This window comes from Pongo pygmaeus, chromosome 10 (assembly GCF_028885625.2).
Source record: "Pongo pygmaeus isolate AG05252 chromosome 10, NHGRI_mPonPyg2-v2.0_pri, whole genome shotgun sequence".
Classification (NCBI taxonomy): Eukaryota; Metazoa; Chordata; class Mammalia; order Primates; family Hominidae; genus Pongo; species Pongo pygmaeus.
In genome coordinates, this window is record NC_072383.2 from 64,023,372 (window position 1) to 64,045,775 (window position 22,404).

Consider the following 22,404-nt stretch of genomic DNA (forward strand, 5'->3'; position numbering starts at 1 on the left):
TGATTTCAAAACTTATTACAAAGCCACAGTAATCAAACAGTGTGGTACTAACATAAAGACAGAGACATACAGACCAAAGGAATACAACAGAGCTCCAATAATAAATCCTGGTATATATGATCCTTTTTTTTTTTTTTTTTTTTTTTGAGACACGGTCTCACTCTGTTGCCTAGGCTGGAGTGCAGCGACACAATCACAGCTTGCTGCAGCCTCGACCTCCCAAGCTCAAGTGATTCTCCCACCTTGGCCTCCAAAAGTGTTAGGATTATAGGCATGAACCACTGCACCCAACCTTGTAAATCTTCTTTAGTGGGGTATGTGTTCAAGTCTTTTGTCTGCATTTTATTCAGGCTATTTGTCTTCTTATTGTTTACAGTTCTTTTGAATATTTTGGATAACAGTCCTTTATTAGATATATCTTTTGCAAATATTTTCTCCCAGTATGTAGTCTATCTTATTTTCTTGACTTTCTTCACTTTAAAATCAGGTTGTTTTTTGTTATTGAATGGTAGGATTTCCTTATGTATTCTGGATATTAGCCTCTTATAGGATATATGATTTGCAAATATTTTCACCCATTTTATGGGGCTTTTCACTCTGTTGAATGTGTTCTTTGATACACAGAAGTTTTAAATTTTGATGTCATCCATCTATTTTTACTTTTGTTGCCTGTTTTTAGTGTCATGCCCAAGAAATCTACTGCCAAATCCAGTGTCCTCCTATGTTTTTATCTAAGAATTTTATAGTTTTAGGTCTTAAATTTAGGACTTCGATCTTTTTTGAGGTAATTTTTGTATACAGTGTAAGGTAAGCGTCTAATTTCATTCTTTTTCATTATGTAAACTGGAAACTATTAAGCACATATATTATTCATCCACATTCTAATTTCATTGAATGTGGATATTCAATTTTCCCAACACCATTTGTTGAAGAGACTGCCCTTTTCTTATTTGATTGGCTGGGCACAATGGCTTATGCCTATAATCCCGGCACTTTGGGGGCCAAGGTGGGTGGATCACTTGAGCCCACGAGTTTGAGACCAGCCTGACTAACATGACGAAACCTGTCTCTTCTAAAAATACAAAAAATTAGCTACGCATGGTGGCATGTGCCTGTAGTTCCAGCTACTCAGGAGGCTGAGGTGGGAGGATCACTTGAGCCTGGGACATTGAGGCTGCAGTGAGTTGTGATTGTACCACTGCACTCCAGTCTGAGAGACAGAGTGATACTTTGTCTCAAAAAAAAAAAAAAGAAGAAGAAAAAGGAAGAAGAAACACAAATGGCAAATAAGTATATGAAAAGATGCTCAACATTATAAGTCATTAGAGAATTACAAGTTAAAGCAACAAGGAGATGCCACTACACACCTATTAAATGGTCAAAATCTAAAACACTGACATCATCAAATGCTGACGAGTATGTGGAACCAACAAGAACTCTCATTCATGGCTGGTGGAAGTGCAAAATAGTACAGCCACTTTGTAAGGCAGCTTGGTGATGTCTTATGAAACCAAACATTCTCTTACTATACAACACAGCAATTGTGCTGCTTGGTATTTACCCAAATGAGTTGAAAACTTATGTCCACACAAAAACCTGCACATGGATGTTTACAAAGCAGCTTTATTGACAAAACTTGGAAGCAGCCAAGATTTCCTTCAGTAGGTGAATGAATAAACTGTAATACATCCAAACAATGGAATAGTATTCAGCACTAAAGAAAAATGAGCTATCAAGCCATGCAAAGACATGTAGAAAACCTTAAATGCATATTATAAGTGAAAAAGGCCAATTTGAAAGGTTACATGATGATTCCAACTATACAGCATTTGGGAAAAGACAAAACTATGGAGACAATAAAAGATCAGCAGGAAAGGAGGGATGAACAGGTAGAGCACAGAGGAAGGCAGTGAAACTATTCTGTATGATACTATAATGGTGGATACATGTCATTAAACATTTGTCAAACTCATAGAATATACAACACTAAGAGCGAACCTTAACGTAAACCTTGGTCTTGCGTGACAATGAGGTGTCAGTCTAGGTTCACTAATTGTAACAAACATACCACTCTGGTACAGAACGTTATTGGTACAAGAGGCTTGGGGAAAAGCAGAAAGGGTATATAAGAACTCTGTTCTTTCTGCTAAATTTTGCTATGAACCTAAAATTGCTTTTAAAACATTAACTGGGCAAAGGACTTGAATAACATTTCTCCAAGGAAAATGTATAAATGCCCCACACGCATATTTTTAAAATGTGCAACATCATTAAATCATTAGAGAAATGCAAATCAAAACCAAAAGGACATACTATCTCACACTCATTTGATGGCTATTTTCATTTTAAAAAAGAAAGGAAATAACGGAATGTGTTGGCAAGGATGTAGAAAAAGGTGAACCCTTGTGCACTGTTGCTGAGAATGTAAAATGATGTAGCCCCTATCAAAAACAGTATGGCAGTTCCTTAAATAATTAAAAATAGAACTACCACACAATCCAGCGATTCCACTTCTGGGTATATATTCAAAAGAATTAAAGCACGGTCTTGAAGAGGTATGTGCACACCTATATTCATGACAGCATTATTCAAAGTAGTCAAGAGGTAGAAGCAACACAAATGTCCATCAATGGATGAATAAACAAAATTTGGTATATACATACAAAGTAATACTATTGTCTTAAAAAGGAAATTCTGCAGCCAGGTGCAGTGGCCCATGCTTGTAATCCCAGCACTTTGGGAGGCTGAGGTGGGAGGATCGCTTGAGTCCAGGAGTTCAAGATCGGCCGGGGCAACATGGAGAAACCCGTCTCTACCAAAAATACAAAAAAATTAGCCAGGCATGGTGACCTGCATTTGTAATCCCAGCTACTCGAAAGGCTGAGGCAGGAGGATCACCTGAGCCCAGAAGGTAGAGGCTGCAGTGAGCAGTGATCTCACCACTGCGCTCCAGCCTGGGTGGCAAAATGAGACCCTGTCTCAAAAAAAAAAAACAACGAAATTCTGACATATGCCACAACATGGATGTATTTGAAGACATTATGCTAACTGAAAAAAGCCAATCACAAAAAAAAAACAAATACTGATTTTATCTAGAGTAGCCAAATTCACAGAGAGAGAAAGTGAATGGTGGTTCCAGGGACTGGGGGAAGGAAGGAATGGGGAGTTAATAGGTATAGAGTTTCAGTTCTGCAAGATTAAAAAGTTCTGGATATTGGATGGTATATAAGTTTAGTCTAAAGCTATCCCTTTAGATATTTGAAGTTCGGCCTAGGGGTTCTCGGTATATAGTGAAATATAACCTAATTGAATGTGTAAACAGGCTGTAACCTACGCTTGAACCAATCACTAAGTTTCAGCCAAAGATGGCCAAGTGTTCATGTTCAAATAGGGCAAAAACCAAGCTGTAACCAATCAACTGTTTCTGTACCTCACTTCTATTTTCTGTACCTCACTTTACTTTCTCTCTCCATAAATTTTCTCCCACCAAGCGGCAGGACTCGTCACTCTGAACCTATTCTGGTTCCGGGACCTGCCCAATTCGCAAATCATTCTGTGCTGAAACTCCGTTAGATTTAATGTGTCTAAAGTTTTTCTTTTAACAGTGCACAACCATGTGAATAACTTAACACTACTGAACTATACACTTAAAAATAGTTAAGACGGTAAATTTTATGTTATCTGTATTTTCCCACGATTTTTTTTTAAAAAAAGCTGAGTTCACTTGCCAAAATAATTTCAAAATTCAATTCCAAAAATATAAATGCTAGGCACCAAGATTCTTGGTGCATCAGAACTATCTTCATCTTTCCTTTTCCAGAACAAGTTCTAGGCACTAAGATTCTTAGCACATCAGAACTATCTTCATCTTTCCTTTTCCAGAACAAGTTCCAGCTGCCTAGACAGGCTGAAAGTCTGGGGCTGTTTCGGTGATCAAATGGCCAAACTAGAGCAGGCAATGGCTTCCACGTAGATGAAGCTGAGCATTTTAAATTCAAAAATTTCTGCCCACTGGCTACTACGTAATAACTTAAAACACCATTTAGACTGACTTAGGAAGCTTCTGTGTTGAGCAACTTCCTCAGTAATACTCAAAGACCTGTTGCATTCTGGGCCCTGCGGAGAGGAAATAGTGCCGTCAGGGAGCTTCCAGCCTAGCACAGGACGGTAAATATAAGCCTGTAACGCGGAACCCCAGAGAACAAAAGCATCAGGCCGTGGATTCCACTCGTGTTTACGTCACAGTGATCAAGCGACTCATTTCCACCACGTTTCTTTTCACTTCAAGATGCCAAATTCAGGCTGCGGCGGTTTCCATCCGTCCCTTCCTACACCGCGGCGCCCGCTGGGGATCCGGGGCGCACACAGGAGAGCCGCAAGCCTTCTGGGCCTGGCGCCCTCCCACACCCGCTAGGAGAGGAAGAAGCGCCTCCCCGACTCCCTGAGGAGGGCGCCAGTCCTCTGGTACCCGGAGAAGGAGGGCCGGGAGCTCAGCGAGCACTCCCTGTGAGTCCCAGGAGATGGCCGCTCTCCCTCTGAAGCCGGAAGTCGGCTTCTAGAGGCCGAGCAGTGCCGACGAGCGGCTGGGAGGCACTGGAGAGGGGACAACGTACCCATTCGGATGTGCACGCTGGCGGAGGCCACGCTGCTGCCATAGTTGAAGTCGTCCTCGATCGAGGAGCGAGGGTACCAGGAGTCGGGGTCAGCCATGATGGCAACAGCACCCCTACCGGTCCCGGCCGACTAACCGCAACCGCCTCCTACCCACTTCCGCGAAGAAGAGTCCAGCCCCAGCAAGCCGTGCGGCGTCGGCGGGCGAACCCCGAGCGAGTCGATTTTCTCGCTTCAAAAATTCCAGCTGGGCAGAGAAAGCGGGGATGGCTCCGAGTTAGGATGGAAGAGAAGACGGTTTACATCCCCGGCGTCATCTGAAGTGAAACTTTTCTCAACACACTTTTTTTTTTTTTTTTTTTGAGATGGAGTTTCACTCTTGTTGCCCAGGCTGGAGTGCAATGGCAGGATCTCGGCTCACCGCAACTTCCGCCTCCCGGGTTCAAGCAATTCTCCTGCCTCAGCCTCCCAAGTAGCCGGGATTACAGGCATGTGCCACCACACCCGGCTAATTTTTTTGTATTTTTAGTAGAGACGAGGTTTCATCATGTTAGCCAGGATGGTCTCGATCTCCTGACCTCGTGATCCGCCCGCCTCGGCCTCCCAAAGTTCTGAGATTACAGGCGTGAGCCACCGCGCCCAGCCTGAACACACTTTTTTAAGTCCTCTCACCTGGAGAGTTGCTAAAGTGATAGAACCCATGTCCCAGTCACCCATCCACTCAACAAATACCTATCTCATTCATCCACTTTTTCAATATCACACCGAGGATGCATTTTTACTTCTATTATTTTAAAATAATAATAATATCTACATTTATTGAGCACTTTCTATAAACCAGGCTTTCTGAATGAAGTAATATTTAATCCTGAAAGGCAAGTAGGAGCCAACCAGAGAAAGAGCAGTGATGTAGGCTGGGCCTCAAGGGACCAAGGTCTGCAAAGAGGGAGACGGTGAAGCTCAGCTGTTGTAGGGGACAGGTGGCAAAGAATGAGGCTGGATAGATAAACAAAGGCCAGATCATCCTAGGCCAGAAGTAGAATACATGGAAGAGGGCCATTACCAAAGGCAGAGAAAAGGAGATAAAGTTGTATTACTCTAAGAGAGAGATGATGGTGGCAAATACAATGGATTAGAGTGAACATTCATGATATTGTTGTCATTCCACTATAAAGAGGTGTAGACATACCCAGAGTAGTGTCGTCCTAGGGTCCCTTGGAATTGTTTTGATGAGTTTACTCTGATCTACCCACATTGCCCAGTCCTCACTTTAACCACAACACCCGAACACTTAGCAAGTGGAATTCAGAACAGTTGTGGAACAGTGTATTCTGAAAGTAAATCCTTAAACTTGACGTTCTCAGAAGCCTTTGCCGAAAGAACTAACCTCACTTCCACAATGACAAGAAAAACAAAACAAAACAAAAAAAACTTTATCTTTTATGATTTTACATTTTACAAGCATATCATTTTAATTTGTTTTTGTTGGTTTGTTTTGAGATAGTCTCAGTCTGTCACCCAGGCTGGAGTGCAGTGGCGCTATCTCGGCTCACAGCAGCCTCGACCTCCTGAGGTCAGGTGACCACCCCCTGGTAATTTTTTGTATTTTTTGTAGTGACGGAATTTCGCCATGTTGCCCATGCTGGTCTCGAACTTGGGCTCAAGTGATCCCCCAACCTCGACCTCTCAAAGTGCTGAGATCACAGGCATGAGCCACCACTGTGTCTGGCCCCTCATTTTAGTTTAGTTTGTTGAATGGATAGGTGAATGAGATATGGCCTCTATCACTTTAGTCACTCTCCAGGTGAGAGGACTTAAAAGCTTGTTGAGAAAAATCTGAGAAAAGTTTTACTTCAGATGACACTGGGAATGTAATCCGTTTTCTCTCCCATCCTAACCTGAAGCCATCCCCTCTTTCTCTGCCCCGCCATAATAATGGAGTTTATTATAGAGGACAAACTGGAGCTAAATTGGGAACCCACCCTTGTATTGACTAAAAACAGCATCAGCAAAGTTTGATCCTCTACCTCTTACCAGTTACAAAAAAAATAAATTCCAGATATATTGTGGATCTAAATGTGAAAGGCAAAAATAATAAAACTTAAAGAAAATGATACAGGAGAATATGATTTGGAAGAAGGCAAAGGTTTCTGAAACCAGATACAAAATAGCACTTAACGTCAAAGGAAAAGATTGACAAATTAAATTATATTAAAATTAGGAATTTCTAGTAATCAAAATATACCATAAGAGAGTGAAAAGGAAGCCATAGAGTAGGGGAAGATATCTGCTATCCATATAACCTACATAAGGCTCCTTTTCAGAATATAAAAACAATTGTTACAAATCCAGACCAAAAAAAGACAGTCAATAGAAAAATAGACAAAACACTGGAGGCCGGGCACAGTGGCTCATGCCTGTAATCCCAGCACTTTGGGAAGCCGAGGCGGGTGGATCACCTGAGGTCAGGAGTTTGAGACCAGCCTCAATGTGGAGAAATCCCGTCTCTACTAAAAATACAAAATTAGCCAGGCATGGTGGTACAAGCCTGTAATCCCAGCTACTTGGGAGGCTGAGGCAGGAGAATTGCTTGAACCTGGGAGGCGGAGGTTGCAGTGAATCGAGATCGCACCATTGCACTCTGGCCTGGGCAACAAGAGCGAAACTCCATCTCAAAAAAAAAAAAGAAGGAAAAAAATAAAGACTGGAACAGGAACCTAACACACACACACACACACACAGCCAAGTGGCTAATATATGAAAAGTTGATCAGAGAAATGTAAATAAATGCCAAAATTAGATATCTCTAAGCACCCACCAAATAATTAAAATTAAGAGATTGATAATATCAAGTGTTGGCAAGACTGGATTATCTAGAACTCAAATAAGAGCTGACTTAAAAGGTGTGCAACCTATGCTATTGCACAGAGCCCTGGACTCCGAAGGACTCTGCACTTGGTTTAATGCTCAGCTGTCACAATTTTGAAATACTTAGTAATTTTGCCTTTGAACATGGGTTTTGTAAGTGAAGTCTGAAAGTACAATGGAACATGAACATGAATAGAAGAGGTATGCACAATGTGGATGTCCACTGTTTCCTGCCAATCATTTGCATTTAAGCTTTTAGCATGCCCCATGAGCACAGAATTCTGTTAGATGTGCAATGTATGGGAGTTAAGCTAGACTCAAAGCTAGTAAGAGATAAGCATGTCACACCTGCGACTTAGTAAAGGGAAGAGAAGGCACTGACAGCCCCAAGAGGCCTAGCTTTCCTTACCGAGGGGAACTTACTTTGAATGCAGAAAGAAGGCAATGATGTTTTAAGAAACATGAATGACCAAGGAATCTTTTCACATCCCTTTTTTTTCTTAATAGGTTCTTGTTCTGTTGCACAGGTTGGAGGGCAGTGGTGGAATCATAGCTCACTGCAAACTCCTGCACTTAAGGGCTCACCCCATCTTAGCATCCTTAGTAGCTAAGACTACAGATGCATGCCACCATGCCCAACTAATTTTTTTTTTTTCCGAGATGGAGTTTCCCTCTTGTCGCCCAAACTAGAGTGCAATGGCACAGGTCTCAGCTCACTGCAACCTCCGCCTCCCAGGTTCAAGCGATTCTCCTGCCTCAGCCTCCCAAGTAGCTAGGATTATAGGCATCCACCACCATTCCCGGCTAACTTTTTTGTATTTTTTTGTAGAGATGGGGTTTCACCATGTTGGCCAGGCTGGTCTCAAGCTCTTTACCTCAGGTGATCCATCCACCTCGGCCTCCCAAGTGCTGGGATTACAGACGTGTGCCACTGTGCCCGGACCTAGTTTTTTAAATTTTATGAGACAGGGTCTTGCTGTGTTTCCCAGGCTGGTCTTGAGCTCCTGGCCTCAAGCAATCCTCCAGCCTTGGCCTCCCAAAGCTCTGGGATTACAGGCTGTCACATCCTTTTTTTTTTTTTTTTTGAGACAGAGTCTTGCTCTATTGCCAGGCTGGAGTGCAGTGGCGCGATCTCTGCTCACTGCAACCTCCGCCTCCTGGGTTCAAGCGATTCCCCTGCCTCAGCCTCCTGAATAGCTGGGACTACAGGCACCCGCCACCATGCCCGGCTAATTGTTTTGCATTTTAGTAGAGACGGAGTTTCACCATATTGGCCAGGATGGTCTGGATCTCCTGACCTCGTGATCTGCCTGCCTCGGTTCCCAAAGTGCTGGGATTACAGGCGTGAGCCGCCGTGCCCGGCCCACATAGTTTTTTACTTGTGTTCTTTCCCTGTAAATGTCAACCACTTACACTCAAAGACACAGAAGGAAAGGGAAAGATATGGCAATCATAGTTCCTTTTCTTTTCAGGTTATCCTTTGCAATAAGCTGAAGGTAGAGAGTGTTGGTATAGTTTGCATGTATCAAGAAGTGAAATAAAAATAATTGATTTAGTTTTGTGTGAATTTTCCACAGTTCTTATAAGAATGAAATAAATATGTACAAGCTATGAAATACAAATTGTGTCATTTTGGTGATTCCACATATACATTAAACGCCCTTTTAAATTTATATTTAAAACTATCATTGCAAAATATAAATATCAATGGCAAAATTTGTGCTAATAATTTTAAATGATTTTTTATTTACTACATTAAATAGCAAATAAAAACATCATGGCAAGTCAAGAGATTGCAAAAGAAACAAAAAAGCTTTAATATTTAAGTATCTTTAATAGGGCTTTTTCCTGCTTTTTGAACAAGAGGTCCAACATTTTTACTTCTTGCTGGGCCCCACAAATTATGTAGATGAAGCAATTCCTTTGGAAAACTGGCAGTATCTACCAAAGTTGAACATACACTGCAAGTTCTATGACTTGACAGTTCTACTCCTAAGTAGAATATGTGTCCAATAGAAATGCATGCACATGTTTACAAAAGACATAACCAAGAATATACATAGCCACGTTATTCTTAATAGCTAAAAACTAGAAACAACTCAAATTGTCCACTATTGGAAAAAATGAATAAATTACAATATATTCATATAATCACATACTTCATACAGTTAAAATGAACAAATTGACATGTTCATGGATGTAGCTTACAAACATAATGCTAAGCAAAAGAAATCAAATGCAAAGAATATATAGAATAACATAAAGAATAATGTAAAGCTGAAAAGCAAACAAAAGTAATCTATGGTCTCACATATCAGGAAATTCTTTATCTTTGGGGAGGAGGAAGGCATAATCATCGGGAGAAGGTAATTAGAAGGAATTCCAGGATTTCAGTAATGTTCTGTTTCCTGGCTGATTACATAACTTTCACTTCTTGATAATGAGGCAAGCTATTTATACTTAGGATTTGTGTATATTTTATGATTAAATTTGTATATTATACTTAAATTTTAAAAATTGTCGTAAAAAAGTGAAAAAGCATTTGCTCCCTCTCAGTTTAGATAAGAAAGCTATCTTATGACAATAAAGCATTTACTTATAGACATGAAATCCAATAACAGTAATCTAACGCTTCTCTATTTCTTTTAAAGCTACAATTTCAAGGAAAGTGCTTTGTAAATAAAATCACTAATCTAAAGGAAATTTTATTGATTTTTAAAGACCTATCTGCATGCTTCCTCTTCCCTCTAATCATCTCTTCAACATTCTCACCTCATTTGTGTTTGCTCTCAAACACCAAGCTAAAACATCTTCTGGACTATTCTCAAACTACAATTCTGTCCTTATTTCTGGATTGCCAGAAAACACAAAACGTTTTTGTTTTTGGCTTTTGGATATTAACCTACATTCAACATTAAAGGTCGTGGAGATATAAATTGCAATTATCTTTAAAATTATCTTTAAAATTTTATTTACAGCTCAACTTTAGTGGCCAGAATAGTGGAGATTTGTAAGGCTCGTGGATTACTTAAAAAGAGCAAGGGCATTTACAGCCAAATAAACTAGAATCTGAATCCTAGCTCACTCATTTTCAGGCATCTAAACTAATATCTCCAGGCCTAGGTTTTCTCTACTGTAAACTTAAAATTGAAACACTTAAACTGCAGAGTTGTTGGAATATTAAATGAGTCACTATGTAAAGCACACACTGATAATAAGTGCTCAATAAAGTTTACTTTTCTCTTTCACTGAACCTTAAAGGATAGGCAAGATATGACAGCTATTAAGGAATGAGGAATGATTTAGTTTTTTCCCTTTTTTTTTTTTTTTTTTGAGACAGGATCTCTACTCTATATTGCCCAGGCTGGTCTCAAACTCCTGGGCTCACGCAATCCTCCTGTCTCAGCCTCCCAAAGTGTGCTGGGATTATAGGCATGAGCCGCCATGCCCAGCCTCCCACAGTGCTTATAAGAATGAAATAAATAGGTTCCTCCCTTAGAAGAAGGGAGGAAAATAAGGGAATGGGAATGGCCAGAGGTAGGAATGAACACAACCACCGTGACCTGGACTTTAGAGAGCCTTCAATGATAGGACTCTATTATGTAATGGAGAGCCACCATAGATTTTTTTGAGTAAGTAATATGTTGAAAACTCTGTTTAATGTAGACTAATTTGAAGATAAAATGAATTCGGAGAAAGCTGATGCTACCTCGCTAGCATCATTTTGTGGTTAGGTAGTCCTCAGTTTTCTTGTCTGTAAAATGCAGATAGCATTGATAACTACTTCCAGCTGGTATGTGTGTAGTGTGTGGGTGGTATAATAAAAAAATCTATCTGGCTATTGTTCTGGCACAAAGACCAAATACATTTCCTGGCACAGAGCTTCAAAAACCTTTGGAATTTCTAAAGCCACAAGAATGTCTTCTATTATTCATAATGAGCCTCTTTCATATTTGAATCTATGCTAACTCAGGAGGTGACTCATGGGGGACCCTTATATAATTTCAAGGAAGGGGATGGCCACATCAGAAAGATGAAGCACATGACCAGAGGATTGGAATCATCAGCCACCCCATCTTGGAGACTGAGTTTAATCACAATGGTCAACAATTTATTCAATCATGCTTATGTAATGGAACCCCAGATAAAAACTGAAATAATGAGGCTCTGGGAGCTTCGTGGTTGTTGAACACATTGATGTTCTGGGAGGGTGGAGCATCTGGAAAGGGCATGGAAGCTGCGTCCTGGGTGCCCTTTCAGACCTTGCTGCCCTATCTCTTTATCTTGCTATTCATTTGTGTCCTTTATAATAAAATGGTAATAATAAGCATAGCACTTTCTGGAATCCCATGAATTGTTCTGGTGAGTTATCCAACTTGGAGGGAATCATGGGGACTCTCAAATTTGTATTTAGCTAGGCAGAGATGCAGATAGCTTGGAGATACCTGAGTCTTGCAGCTGGCATCTGAAGTGGGGGCTGATTCATGGGACTGAGACCTTTACTTGTGGGGTCTGCATTAACTCTGGGTAGTTAGTGTTAGAAATTATGGACCTTGTCCTTAACTTGTGGAATCTGTATTAAGTCAGTAGTTAGTGTTAGAATTGGGATGAATTGCAGGACACCCAGTTGGTGTTGGAGAATTGTTGTCGGAACATAGCATGTAAAGTAGTAACACGGTGCCTAGCAAACGGTGAGTGCTCACTAAATGGTAGTTATAATTATCACTGGCTGAAGGCAAGGTCATCACTTCTTTCATTGATTAGACATTTATTGGGAAGTTACTCTGTGCCAAGCAGCAAGCAAGGTACACAGAGATGACTGACTCCTCTGCTACACACCAATGCTCCACAAGCCCACAGGAAAACAATACCAAAAAAAGAGTTCTGATGGAAAGTAGTACTGAATTGTATGGAACCTAGAAAGAAATGATTAACTCTGGGGAGATTATAAATGGTTTCATGGAGATTATAAAGTGTTTCAGTTACCCAGGGCTGCATAACCAGTTACCACAAAGAGTGACTTGAAACAACAGAAGTTTCTTCTCTCACAGTTCTGGAAGCCAGAGTTTGAAATCGAGATGTTTGTGTATGGTTTATTCCTTCTAAAGGCTCTGAGGAAGAATCCGTTCCACACCTTTCCCAGCTTCTGTTGGTTGACAGCAACCTTTGGAGTTCCTTGGCTGTGGCTGCATCATTCCCATCTCTGCCTCAGTTGTTAAATGGCCTTTTCCTCGTCTGTGTCTCCAAGTCCAAATTTCTCTCTTCTTATAAAGTCACTAGTCATTGAATTAGGGGCTACCCTAATCCAATACGAGCTTGTCTTAACTTGATTGACCCTATTTCCAATTAAGGTCACATTCAGAGGTACTCAGGGTTAGGACTTAAACGTACATTTTGGGGGTACACAATTCAACCTGCAACACAGAAATGGTGGCTTTTCAATTGGGTAATAAAGGATAAGTAGGGGTTCACCAGGTAAGAGATACTGCAAAACCTCAAACATGAAGTAACAAACAAATTGGAAAAGACCCAGACACATATCAGAAATACTACAGCAGAACAAGATTTGGTGACTTATTAGATATAGGTAGGTACTATGAGGTGCTCAGTAAATCCTTCTAAAGATAGTATTAATCAGTCAGTCAAAATTACTCAGAGTTACCTTGGCCCATGTGACAAGGAAGTTGATTTTCTAGGAAATAATCAGTTTGGGACATGATGATTTGAGATGAAAGCAAGAAATCCAAATGAAATTGTTCAATAAATGCAGGAGGTGAGAAGAGACTCTGCAGGGCAGGTTAGGGCTGATGACACAAATATCAAAGTAGTCGACTTACAGATTGATAGATGAAGAATGAGATTATATGAAACCTCTAAGACAGAATAAGAAGATCAACAAATTCAGCCTATGGGTACATTATACAGGCCAGAAGAAGAGCTAGTTAAGAAAACAGAAGAAACAGTCAGTATGTAGGAAAAAAAAATACTGAGTGTCATCATGGAGGACAAAAAAGGCAAAAATTCAAGAAAGATGGTATGTAATGAGAGGGTAAATGTGGAATTGTCAGAATGAGTCTTGAGGACATTTGATCTGAAAAATTACTAGGATTTTTAAACCTAAATATGCCGAATATTTGCACATACAGATCTTTGTTATTGTCTTCATTATAAAGGCACCAGATTACATCCAAGCTTTACTCTTCCGTAAAATTTCAGAACAATGTAATAAATTCTGCACAAGAAGAACAAGAGGAACCATAACTGCTGTGAAAGACTGGAAGATGTGGATAATGAATGACCAAGTGTTGTTAGGATGTATACTCTGAAACCTGATGATGTAACATCATTTCTTGAAATTATGTACAGAGAGTTTGTTATGGACTGAATGTTTCTAACACCCCCACAAACCCTATCACCCGACCCAAATTCTTATGCGGAAGCCCAAACCCCTGGAGTGGCTGTATGTGGAGATGGGACATCTATGGAAGTAATTAAGGTTAAATAAGGTCATAAGGGTAGGGCCCTGATCCTATAGGATTAGTGTCTTTATATGAAATGTCTTCATAAGAAGAGACATCAGAAAGCTAGTTCACACTTGCCATATGCATGCATCAAGGAAAGACCTTGTGAGGGTGTAGCAAGAAGGGGGCCATCTACAAGCCAGAAGGAGAGCCTTCCCAGAAATTGGACCCTGCCAACACCTTGATTTTAGACTTCCAGTCTCCAGAACTGTGAGAAAATAAAATAAATGTTTGTTTTTTAAGCTATGCAGTCTGTGGGATTTTGTTATGGCAGCCTGAGCAGACTAAGATAGGGTTTATTTGGCGGATTTATTCAGTGACAAGGAAAAGAAAGTCAAATCCTTTTTTTTTTTTTCAGACGGAGTCTGGCTCTGTCGCCCAGGCTAGAGTGCAGTGGCACAAACTCGGCTCACTGCAACCTCCACCTCCCGGGTTCAAGCGATTCTCCTGTCTCAGCCTCCCAAGTAGCTGGGATTACAGGTGTGTGCCATCATGCCTGGCCAATTTTTGTATTTTTAGTAGAGACAGGGTTTCACCATATTGGTCAGGCTGGTCTCAAACTCCTGACTTCAGGTGATCCACCTGCCTCGACCTCCCAAAGTGCTGAGATTATAGGTGTGAGCCACCACACCTGGACAGAAAGTCAAATCCTTCAGAGGGAAAATACACAAGATTTATGTTCATTATATGCCAAAGAAATTTTGGATATCTTAATATTTTTATTGTATAAACATTTTTGTAAGTATTTTTTCAATAAATATTGCACCCAGAGTTCTTACGGCCAGCAGCAGTTGTGTCACTTGTAAACTGTAGGAGTTGGACTAGGACCTCTAAGTCATTTTCCAGTCTCAAATTGTAAGCAATCTGAGTATTTTAATGAAAGAGAAAATGTTTAGCCATAATCCCAGATTTTTTTTTCCCACGTCTGGGGGTCCTAGGGGTAAATAAATGTTTGCTTCAAAAACAAAACTTTAGGCTGGGCATGGTGGCTTATGCCTGTAATCCCAGCACTTTGGGAGGCCGAGGTGGGCGGATCATGAGGTCAGGAGATTGAGACCATCCTGGTTAACATGGTGAAACCATGTCTCTACTAAAACTACAAAAAAATTAGCCAGGCTTGGTGGTGGGCACCTGTAATCCCAGCTACTTGGGAGGCTGAGGCAGGAGGATGGCGTGAGCCTGGGAGGCGGAGCTTGCAGTGAGCTGAGATGGCGCCACTGCACTTCAGCCTGGGCGACAGAGCAAGACTCTGTCTCAAAAGAAAAAAAAAACTTTAGCTAATATTGAAATTATAAAAAGCCCTTGGCTGAAAGTTATTCAAACATAAAAATCAGACTTTTAAAAGTCAGTGGTGACTAGGCAGATGTTATCATAGCAACATACCCTAAACTGAAAAATGCCATGAAAATAGTTTAGAAAGAAAACAATCAAATGGGATCAATCACGAAGTGTTGGAAGAAATTATTTTTTAGAGTTGAGGATTTTCTAATCACAGAGATGATACATAATAACTGTAGAAAGTTTTGAAAACACAAAAACTCAAGTAAGAAAATGAAGTACCGAATACTCTTTTCCTCCATCAATCCTAAAAGGATAATTGTTAAAATTTTAGTATATATCATGTTGTGACATAATCGATTTTTAGAAAAATGTTTTTCATGTATTAAATGGGAAAAGATTGAGTTATAAGAGAACACAAACTGAATGTTATTTTAAAATATTATATATTATCTGCGTATATAGTATGTAAATACGTATATACACACACATGCATACAGAACTGGAGGAATAATGAGCACATGTTATTTTCTTTTCTTTCTTTCTTTCTTTTTTTTTTTTAAACAAGGTCTCTCTCTGTTACCCAAGCTGGAGTGCAGTGGCATGATCACGGCTCACTGCAGCCTCAACCTCCTGGGCTCAAGCAATACTCCCCACTTAACCTCTGAAGTAGCTGGGACTACAGGCACACACCATCATGCCCAGCCAATTTTTGTATTTTTTTTTTTTTGTAGAGGCAGGGTTTCTCCACGTTGCCCAGGCTGGTCATGAACTCCTATGCTCAAGTGATCCTCCCGGCTTAGCCTCCCAAATTGCTGGGATTAGAGATGTGAGCCATGGCTCCTGGCTACAGGTTATTTTCATGAGGTCATTGTGATGAAAGCCTAAGAAACGTTCAACTTCATTTTTTTAAATTACCAAGTAGCCAGGTGCAGTGGTTTATGCCTATAATCTCAGCACTTTGTGAGGCTAAGGTGGAAGGATCGCTTGAGCCCAGGAGTTTGAGACCAGCTTGAGCAACATAGCAAGACCCCCATCTCTACCAAAAAAAAAAAAAATTTCAATAAAATAAAATAACCAAGCAATGTGTACCACAAATGTCTTCACCCCATTCCCGATCTTTACCCTATCCCTGAACCCCAGTGTATATATAACTCTCTAGGGTAAGGTCATAGGTTATAGGTAAGTGATGAAGCTCAAATATGGGATAGGTTCTTGATCTTTGTTTTGAAATTACTTCCCAAACCAGAAATATCCTCGGTCCCACAAGCTTGAGAGTCTTTTGAACATACATGCCTAAGGGTGGCTGTATAAATAGCTACTACCAAAATACTTGTCTTATATATATTAAGAGCTGTTGTCTGCCTCACCTCATTTCTCCCTCACCTGTTTCTAGATTTCTGAGGATTTGTGCCTGTGCTTAGCTGGGGCTTGGCCACTGATATTACTGTGTATCTGTGCCATTGTCACCATGTCCTTCAGGATTTCCTTGGCATCTCCATTTGTTAGTCTTTGCAGTTCACTGCTCTCTTCTTTCCAGCTGGGATGAAAACACTTTATTCTTCTGGTATCCAAAACCTGGGGCAGGGGGATGTTGGAGAGGATCCCACAGCAAAGGGCTATGTCACATAGTAGAACAGTTTTGTGACTTAACCATAGTCCTCTCTTTTCCGGATAATATGTATGCTGGCATTGGGAAGGTAGGATGGGGTTGAAGTGTCTGGGTCTACATGGATTCTAGTCCAGTTTCATGAACTTCTAGGACTTCAGACTGCTTCTGCCCATGCTGCCAGAATCATTCTTTCCCAATATTTATTTTATCTCAGGGTCTCAGCTGCCTCTCTCTGCAATCTGGTTTTCATATACATCTCACATCCCACCAGATACAGTGTATACATTTGAACTCCAGGTTTAGACAGGGATTGGTTTTCTTCCCATAGGTTTTATAGGCACTCAACAAACCAGAGAGTATTACCAAGTGCCCGCTTAGTGCATCAGCTAGGATGCGCTTGGCTTCAAATCACAAGATTCCTGGCTTAAAAAGGAAATTTACCTCATATAGTTATAAGACCACAAGTAGGACAGGCTCCAGGCATAGAATGAATGAACTGCTCAATGACATTAGCAAGGACTTGGTTTTTCCTCTCACTAGGTTTTTCCTCTCACTAGGTTTTTCCTCTCATGATTCCCAGGGCTTGTTTCATTCTAATATTGATGTCCATGTGGTTGCAAAATGGTTCCTGGCCATGACCAGAGCTGCTACATGTTCTTATTCTGATACAGAAGAGAGCTATCTGAATGGAATATGATTCCCCAACTCATACATTATTGGACCAATTTCAGTCATGTCTCAGCCCCAATCTGAGTGCATGAACCATGGCAATTTTAATTATGGGGGTCTGAGTAGACCTTAGCCATGTGGGAAGAGCATACCAGGCAAGGGAGTGGCAAGTGCAAAGGCTCCAATGTGGGGCTCTCTCTTGTGTGTTCAAAGACCAACAAGGAGATACTGTGGCTAAAGCAGAATGAACAATGAACAAGGAAACAAAATCAGAGGGCAAAGCAGCAGAGTGGGAAGGGGAGAAAGAATGCAGATTATATAAAGAGTTTGACTTTTATTGACTGAAATTAGGAGCCATTGCTGGCTTCTGAACAAAGGAGAGACACAGTTAGATAGGATTTAAAAGAGTCAATCTCACTGCAGTATTGCAAGCAAGAGTGGAAGCTATCCTTAGTTCAGAGGCTACTATAACAATCCAGACAATATTTGATGGTGTCTCAAACCAGAATGGCAGCAATGGAGGTGAGGAAAATTGACTAGATTCTAGACACATTTTGAATAGCCTTGACAGGATTTGCTGGTAGATTGAACATGGGGTCACACTGGTAGCTGCAAATGAGTAGAGGAGTCAAGGATGACTCTATAGTTTTTAGTTCAAGCAACTGGAAGGGTGGAGTTACCAAGGGAGCATTGTTTGGGGGGGGGTGTGTGTGTGTTTGTGTGTGTGTGTGTGTTTTGAGACAGGGTCTCACTCTGTCACCTAGGCTAGAGTGCAGTGGCACAATCATGGCTCACTGCAGCTTCAGCTTCCTGGGATCAAGTGATCCTCCCACCTCAGCTTCCCAGGTAGCTGGGACTACAGGCGCGTGACACCACATCCAGCTACTAATAATTTATTATTATTATTATTATTATTTTGTAGAGACAGGGTTTTGCCATGTTTCCCAGGCTGATCTTGAGCTTCTAGGCTCAAGCAGTTTGCCTGCCTCAGTCTCCCAAAGTGCTTGTATTACAGGCCTGAGCCACTGTGCCCAGCTGGTGGAGTTGCTGTTAACCTAGACAGGGAGGAATGCAGGAACAGTAGGTTTAAGAGGCATGATCAAGAATTCAATTTTGGACATGACTCTGGAATTTAAGAGAGAGGTCTGAACTAAAAACATAAATTTGGTAGTCTGTGGTATATAGATGTATATAGACGGTACCTAAAGCCTTGAAACTGATTAAGATCAGCAAGGCAGTGGGTGTAGATAGAGAAGAACCATGGATTGAGTCCTGGGGTGCTCCAACATTTAGAGTTCAGGGAGAAGAGGAGGAACAGCAAAGGAAGCTGTGGGGTGATCAATGAGGTAAGTGAAAAATATAAGAGAATGTGGTGTCAAATGAAGAAAGTTTCCAAGAAGGAGGAGGTGATCAACTGTATCAAAACTACCAATAGGTCAAGTAAGTGAGGACTGGAAATTAATTATTTTACGTAGCAATGATGTGGACATGTGTGACCCTGAATAGTTTTAGTGGAGTAATGTGGGAGGGGTGCTTCTAATTAGAGTTGGTTTAAGAGAAGATGGGAGGAGAACATTGGACACAGTGAGAATATTCAGCTCTACACTGCAAAGGGGAGCAAAGAATTGGGGCCAAAGACAGAAGGGGGAAGTGGTATCAAAAATTTTGGTTTGCATGAAATACTATGCAGCCACAAAAAAGGATGAGTTCATGTCCTTTGTAGGGACATGGATGAAACTGGAAACTATTATTCTCAGCAAACTATTGCAAGGACAAAAAATCAAACACCGCATGTTCTCACTCATAGGTGGGAATTGAACAATGAGAACACACGGACACAGGAAGGGGAACATCACACACCGGGGACTGTTGTGGGGTGGGGGGAGAAAGGAGGGATAGCATTAGGAGATACACCTAACGCTAAATGATGAATTAATGGGTGCAGCACACCAACATGGCACATGTATACATATGCAACAAACCTGCACGTTGTGCACATGTACCCTAAAACTTAAAGTATAATAGTAATAAAATTAAAAAAATTTTTTTGGTTTGTTTTAAGTTGAAAGAAACAACATCATATTTCTATGCTGATGGAATTGAGGTAGTAAAGAGTGAAAAACTGATAATGTAACAGGGACCAGGGAAAGCAGCTGCCCTTGATGCCTTTGAATTGGTAATAGGGATAGGATCCAGTGCACAAATGAAGTATAATGATTTACATAGGAGCCTAGATAATTCATCCATGGAAAACAAGAAGAAAGAGTATGCTGGCACAGATGCTAGTAGATAGTTCGATGTGGTAGTGAGATTCCATGGAAGTTTTTTCCTGATGCATCAGTATTCTCAATAAATATTCTCCAGATAATTGGTGGAGGACAGGATGATGGGAGTTGAGAAAAAAGAAAGAATAGCATAGCTTTCAAGGAGACCAGAAGAATGCATGGGCTAAAGGTGCATAGTATGCTTGTCCAGTGGCATAAAGGACCCACTTGAGAGTCTTGGCCTTGATTTTAAATTGAGTTCAATTAACAGGATTTTGGTTTTCCACCCCGTTCCCCAGCTACACTCAGGTACATGGGTGCAGAGCCAACTTAGAAAATTGGATTTAATCAGGATTGCAAACTTGCCAAGAGAGCTCAACAAAGTGAGAGAGGAGCAAGGGAATGTAGAGCATATGCAAAGGAGTGAATAAAATAATTGACCACAGACTTAATGGATAAGCAGAAAAGTCAGGATGTCAAGAGGGTGGAGACAGAAAAGAGGCAGCAAGATTTTGGATTGGATATCTGGTGAAGGGAAAGGATTGTTGGGGTCAGAGTACTAGAGGGAATGTGCTAGAAAGACAGGAGTTATGATCAGAGAGTGGATTCATGAAAGAAATTATAGATGGGATGCAGCTATTGATAATGACAAATTCTAGGGGACGCTCATGGGAGTGAGTGGCTGAAATGGAGCACTGGGTGGAGTACAATGTCACCGGAGAAGAGGAGTCAAGGAAATGAGAGGACAGGGCATTGGAAAGATCACCATCTATTCTACATATGTATATGTGTGTGTGTGTGTGTGTCTGTGTGTGTGTGTTTTAATTTTGTTTCATCAACTTTTATTTTAAGTTCCAGGGTACACGTGCAGGATGTGCAGTTTGTTACATACGTAAACACGTGCCATTGTGGTTTGCTGCACAGATGATCCCACCACCTAGGTATTAAGCCCAGCATCTATTAGCTATTCCTTCTGATTCACTGCCTCCCCCTACCCCCTCCCCTGACAGGCCCCAGTATGCATTGTTCTCCACCAAGTGTCCATGTGTTCTCATGGTTCAGCTCCCACTTATAAGTGAGAACATGCAGTATTTGATTTTCTGTTCCTGTGTTAGTTTGCTGAGGATAATGGCCTCCAGCTCCATCCCTATCCCTGCAAAGGACATGATCTCATTCCTTTTTATGGCTGTATAGTATTCCATGGTGTATACGTACCACATTTTCTTTATCCAGTCTATCATTGATGGGCATTTGGCTTGATTCCATGTCTTTGCTATTGTGAATAGTTATTCTACACATATTTTAAATCACTGAGAACTAAGACAGGATTAGTACTGGAGAGAGCAACAATGAGCCAGGAGCTAGAGAGTCTAAAAATGAGGAGAAGGAATTGGAGTCAGGGAGATCAGCAGTTGATAGCAACCATGATGATATAACCTGATAATATAAAAATCAAAACTCGACAGTTTTAGGAATAGGAGGAAACATGGTCTGAGAACAACTGCCAACACTGAAAATACAGGAAATTTCACATACTCTAGCTTTCACTTAGGATCCTTGCTTCTTGGTAAATTACAAGATCTGGCAAAGCAGGCCTTTCTGATTGCTTCCCTCATCTGCAGTGATTTCCTGGTTCCTCTGAGTGAGTTTGCCTCCCCTGTAGTAGCAATTCAAAAGCTACCAAATAATTAATGGCCTTTTGCCTCTGTTGCTCAGCATGTTCAGGTAGTCCCTTTAAGAGATGTAAAGAGGGCCGGGTGTGGTGGCTCATGCCTGTAATCCCAGAACCTTGGGAGGCCTAGGGAGGTGGATCACTTGAGCCCAGGAGTTTGAGACCAGATTGAGCAACATGGCAAAACCCCGTCTCTACAAAAAATACAAAGGTTAGCCAGGCGTGGTGGCATGCATCTGTAGTCCCAGCTGCACTGGAGGCTGAGGTGGGAGGATGGCTTGAGCCCAGAGGGTGGAGGTTGCAGTGAGCCAAGATCGCACCATTGCACCCCAACCTGGGCGATCAGAACGACTAAAAAAAAAAAAATAAGAAAGAAAGGAAGGAAGGAAGGTAGGTGTACAGGGTGTACAGATTGACAACAAAACCTTGAACAATGGGATATCGAAATTCTTGCCCACACAGTACGGGCTTTGCCAGTTTTTAGATACATTTTTATGGAGTATTTTTGCTGAAAAAGACCATTCAGGTGGGGGCATGAAATGACAGTGTTTCATCACTAGTGATCTCTAGGGGAAGCTATTCCAAAGACTACAGTCTGAGAGGTTTCAAAACACCTCTGGTGTTTTCACTTGATGGCCACTGCCCACTCTTCCAGTCACTAAGGCTGAGATTTTTCTCACCACCTTCAAAACAACTTTTTGTCACTGGTAACATGCCTTATGTGACCTAGAAGATTTTGAAACAACAATTTTACTTAAACTCCGTGAAGATTTCAAAACAATAATTTTACTTAAACTCCATGTTGAAGGCAAAAAGGAAGATTGTGTGAAGCACTTTGAGGAAGGAAAAAATGATGGAACGATATTTCATTAAGGAAGCCCGTGAGGAAGAGAATTTCTTAAAACCAAG

At 41.0% G+C, this 22,404-nt stretch overlaps 2 protein-coding genes across 7 annotated transcripts in view; one reads left to right on the forward strand and one right to left on the reverse strand.

Annotated features, from left to right (window-relative positions):
- The window catches only part of TMBIM4 (transmembrane BAX inhibitor motif containing 4), a 34,829-nt gene extending 28,820 nt beyond the window's left edge, over positions 1-6,009 (reverse strand). Inside the window, exon 1 of the mRNA XM_054442363.2 lies at positions 4,614-6,009. Coding sequence (XP_054298338.1) covers positions 4,614-4,710 — 97 coding nt within the window. The 5' untranslated portion in view covers positions 4,711-6,009. The remainder of the gene's footprint in view (positions 1-4,613) is intronic.
- IRAK3 (interleukin 1 receptor associated kinase 3) overlaps positions 1-22,404 on the forward strand; it is a 116,673-nt gene that overhangs the window by 36,888 nt on the left and 57,381 nt on the right. The window lies entirely within an intron of this gene.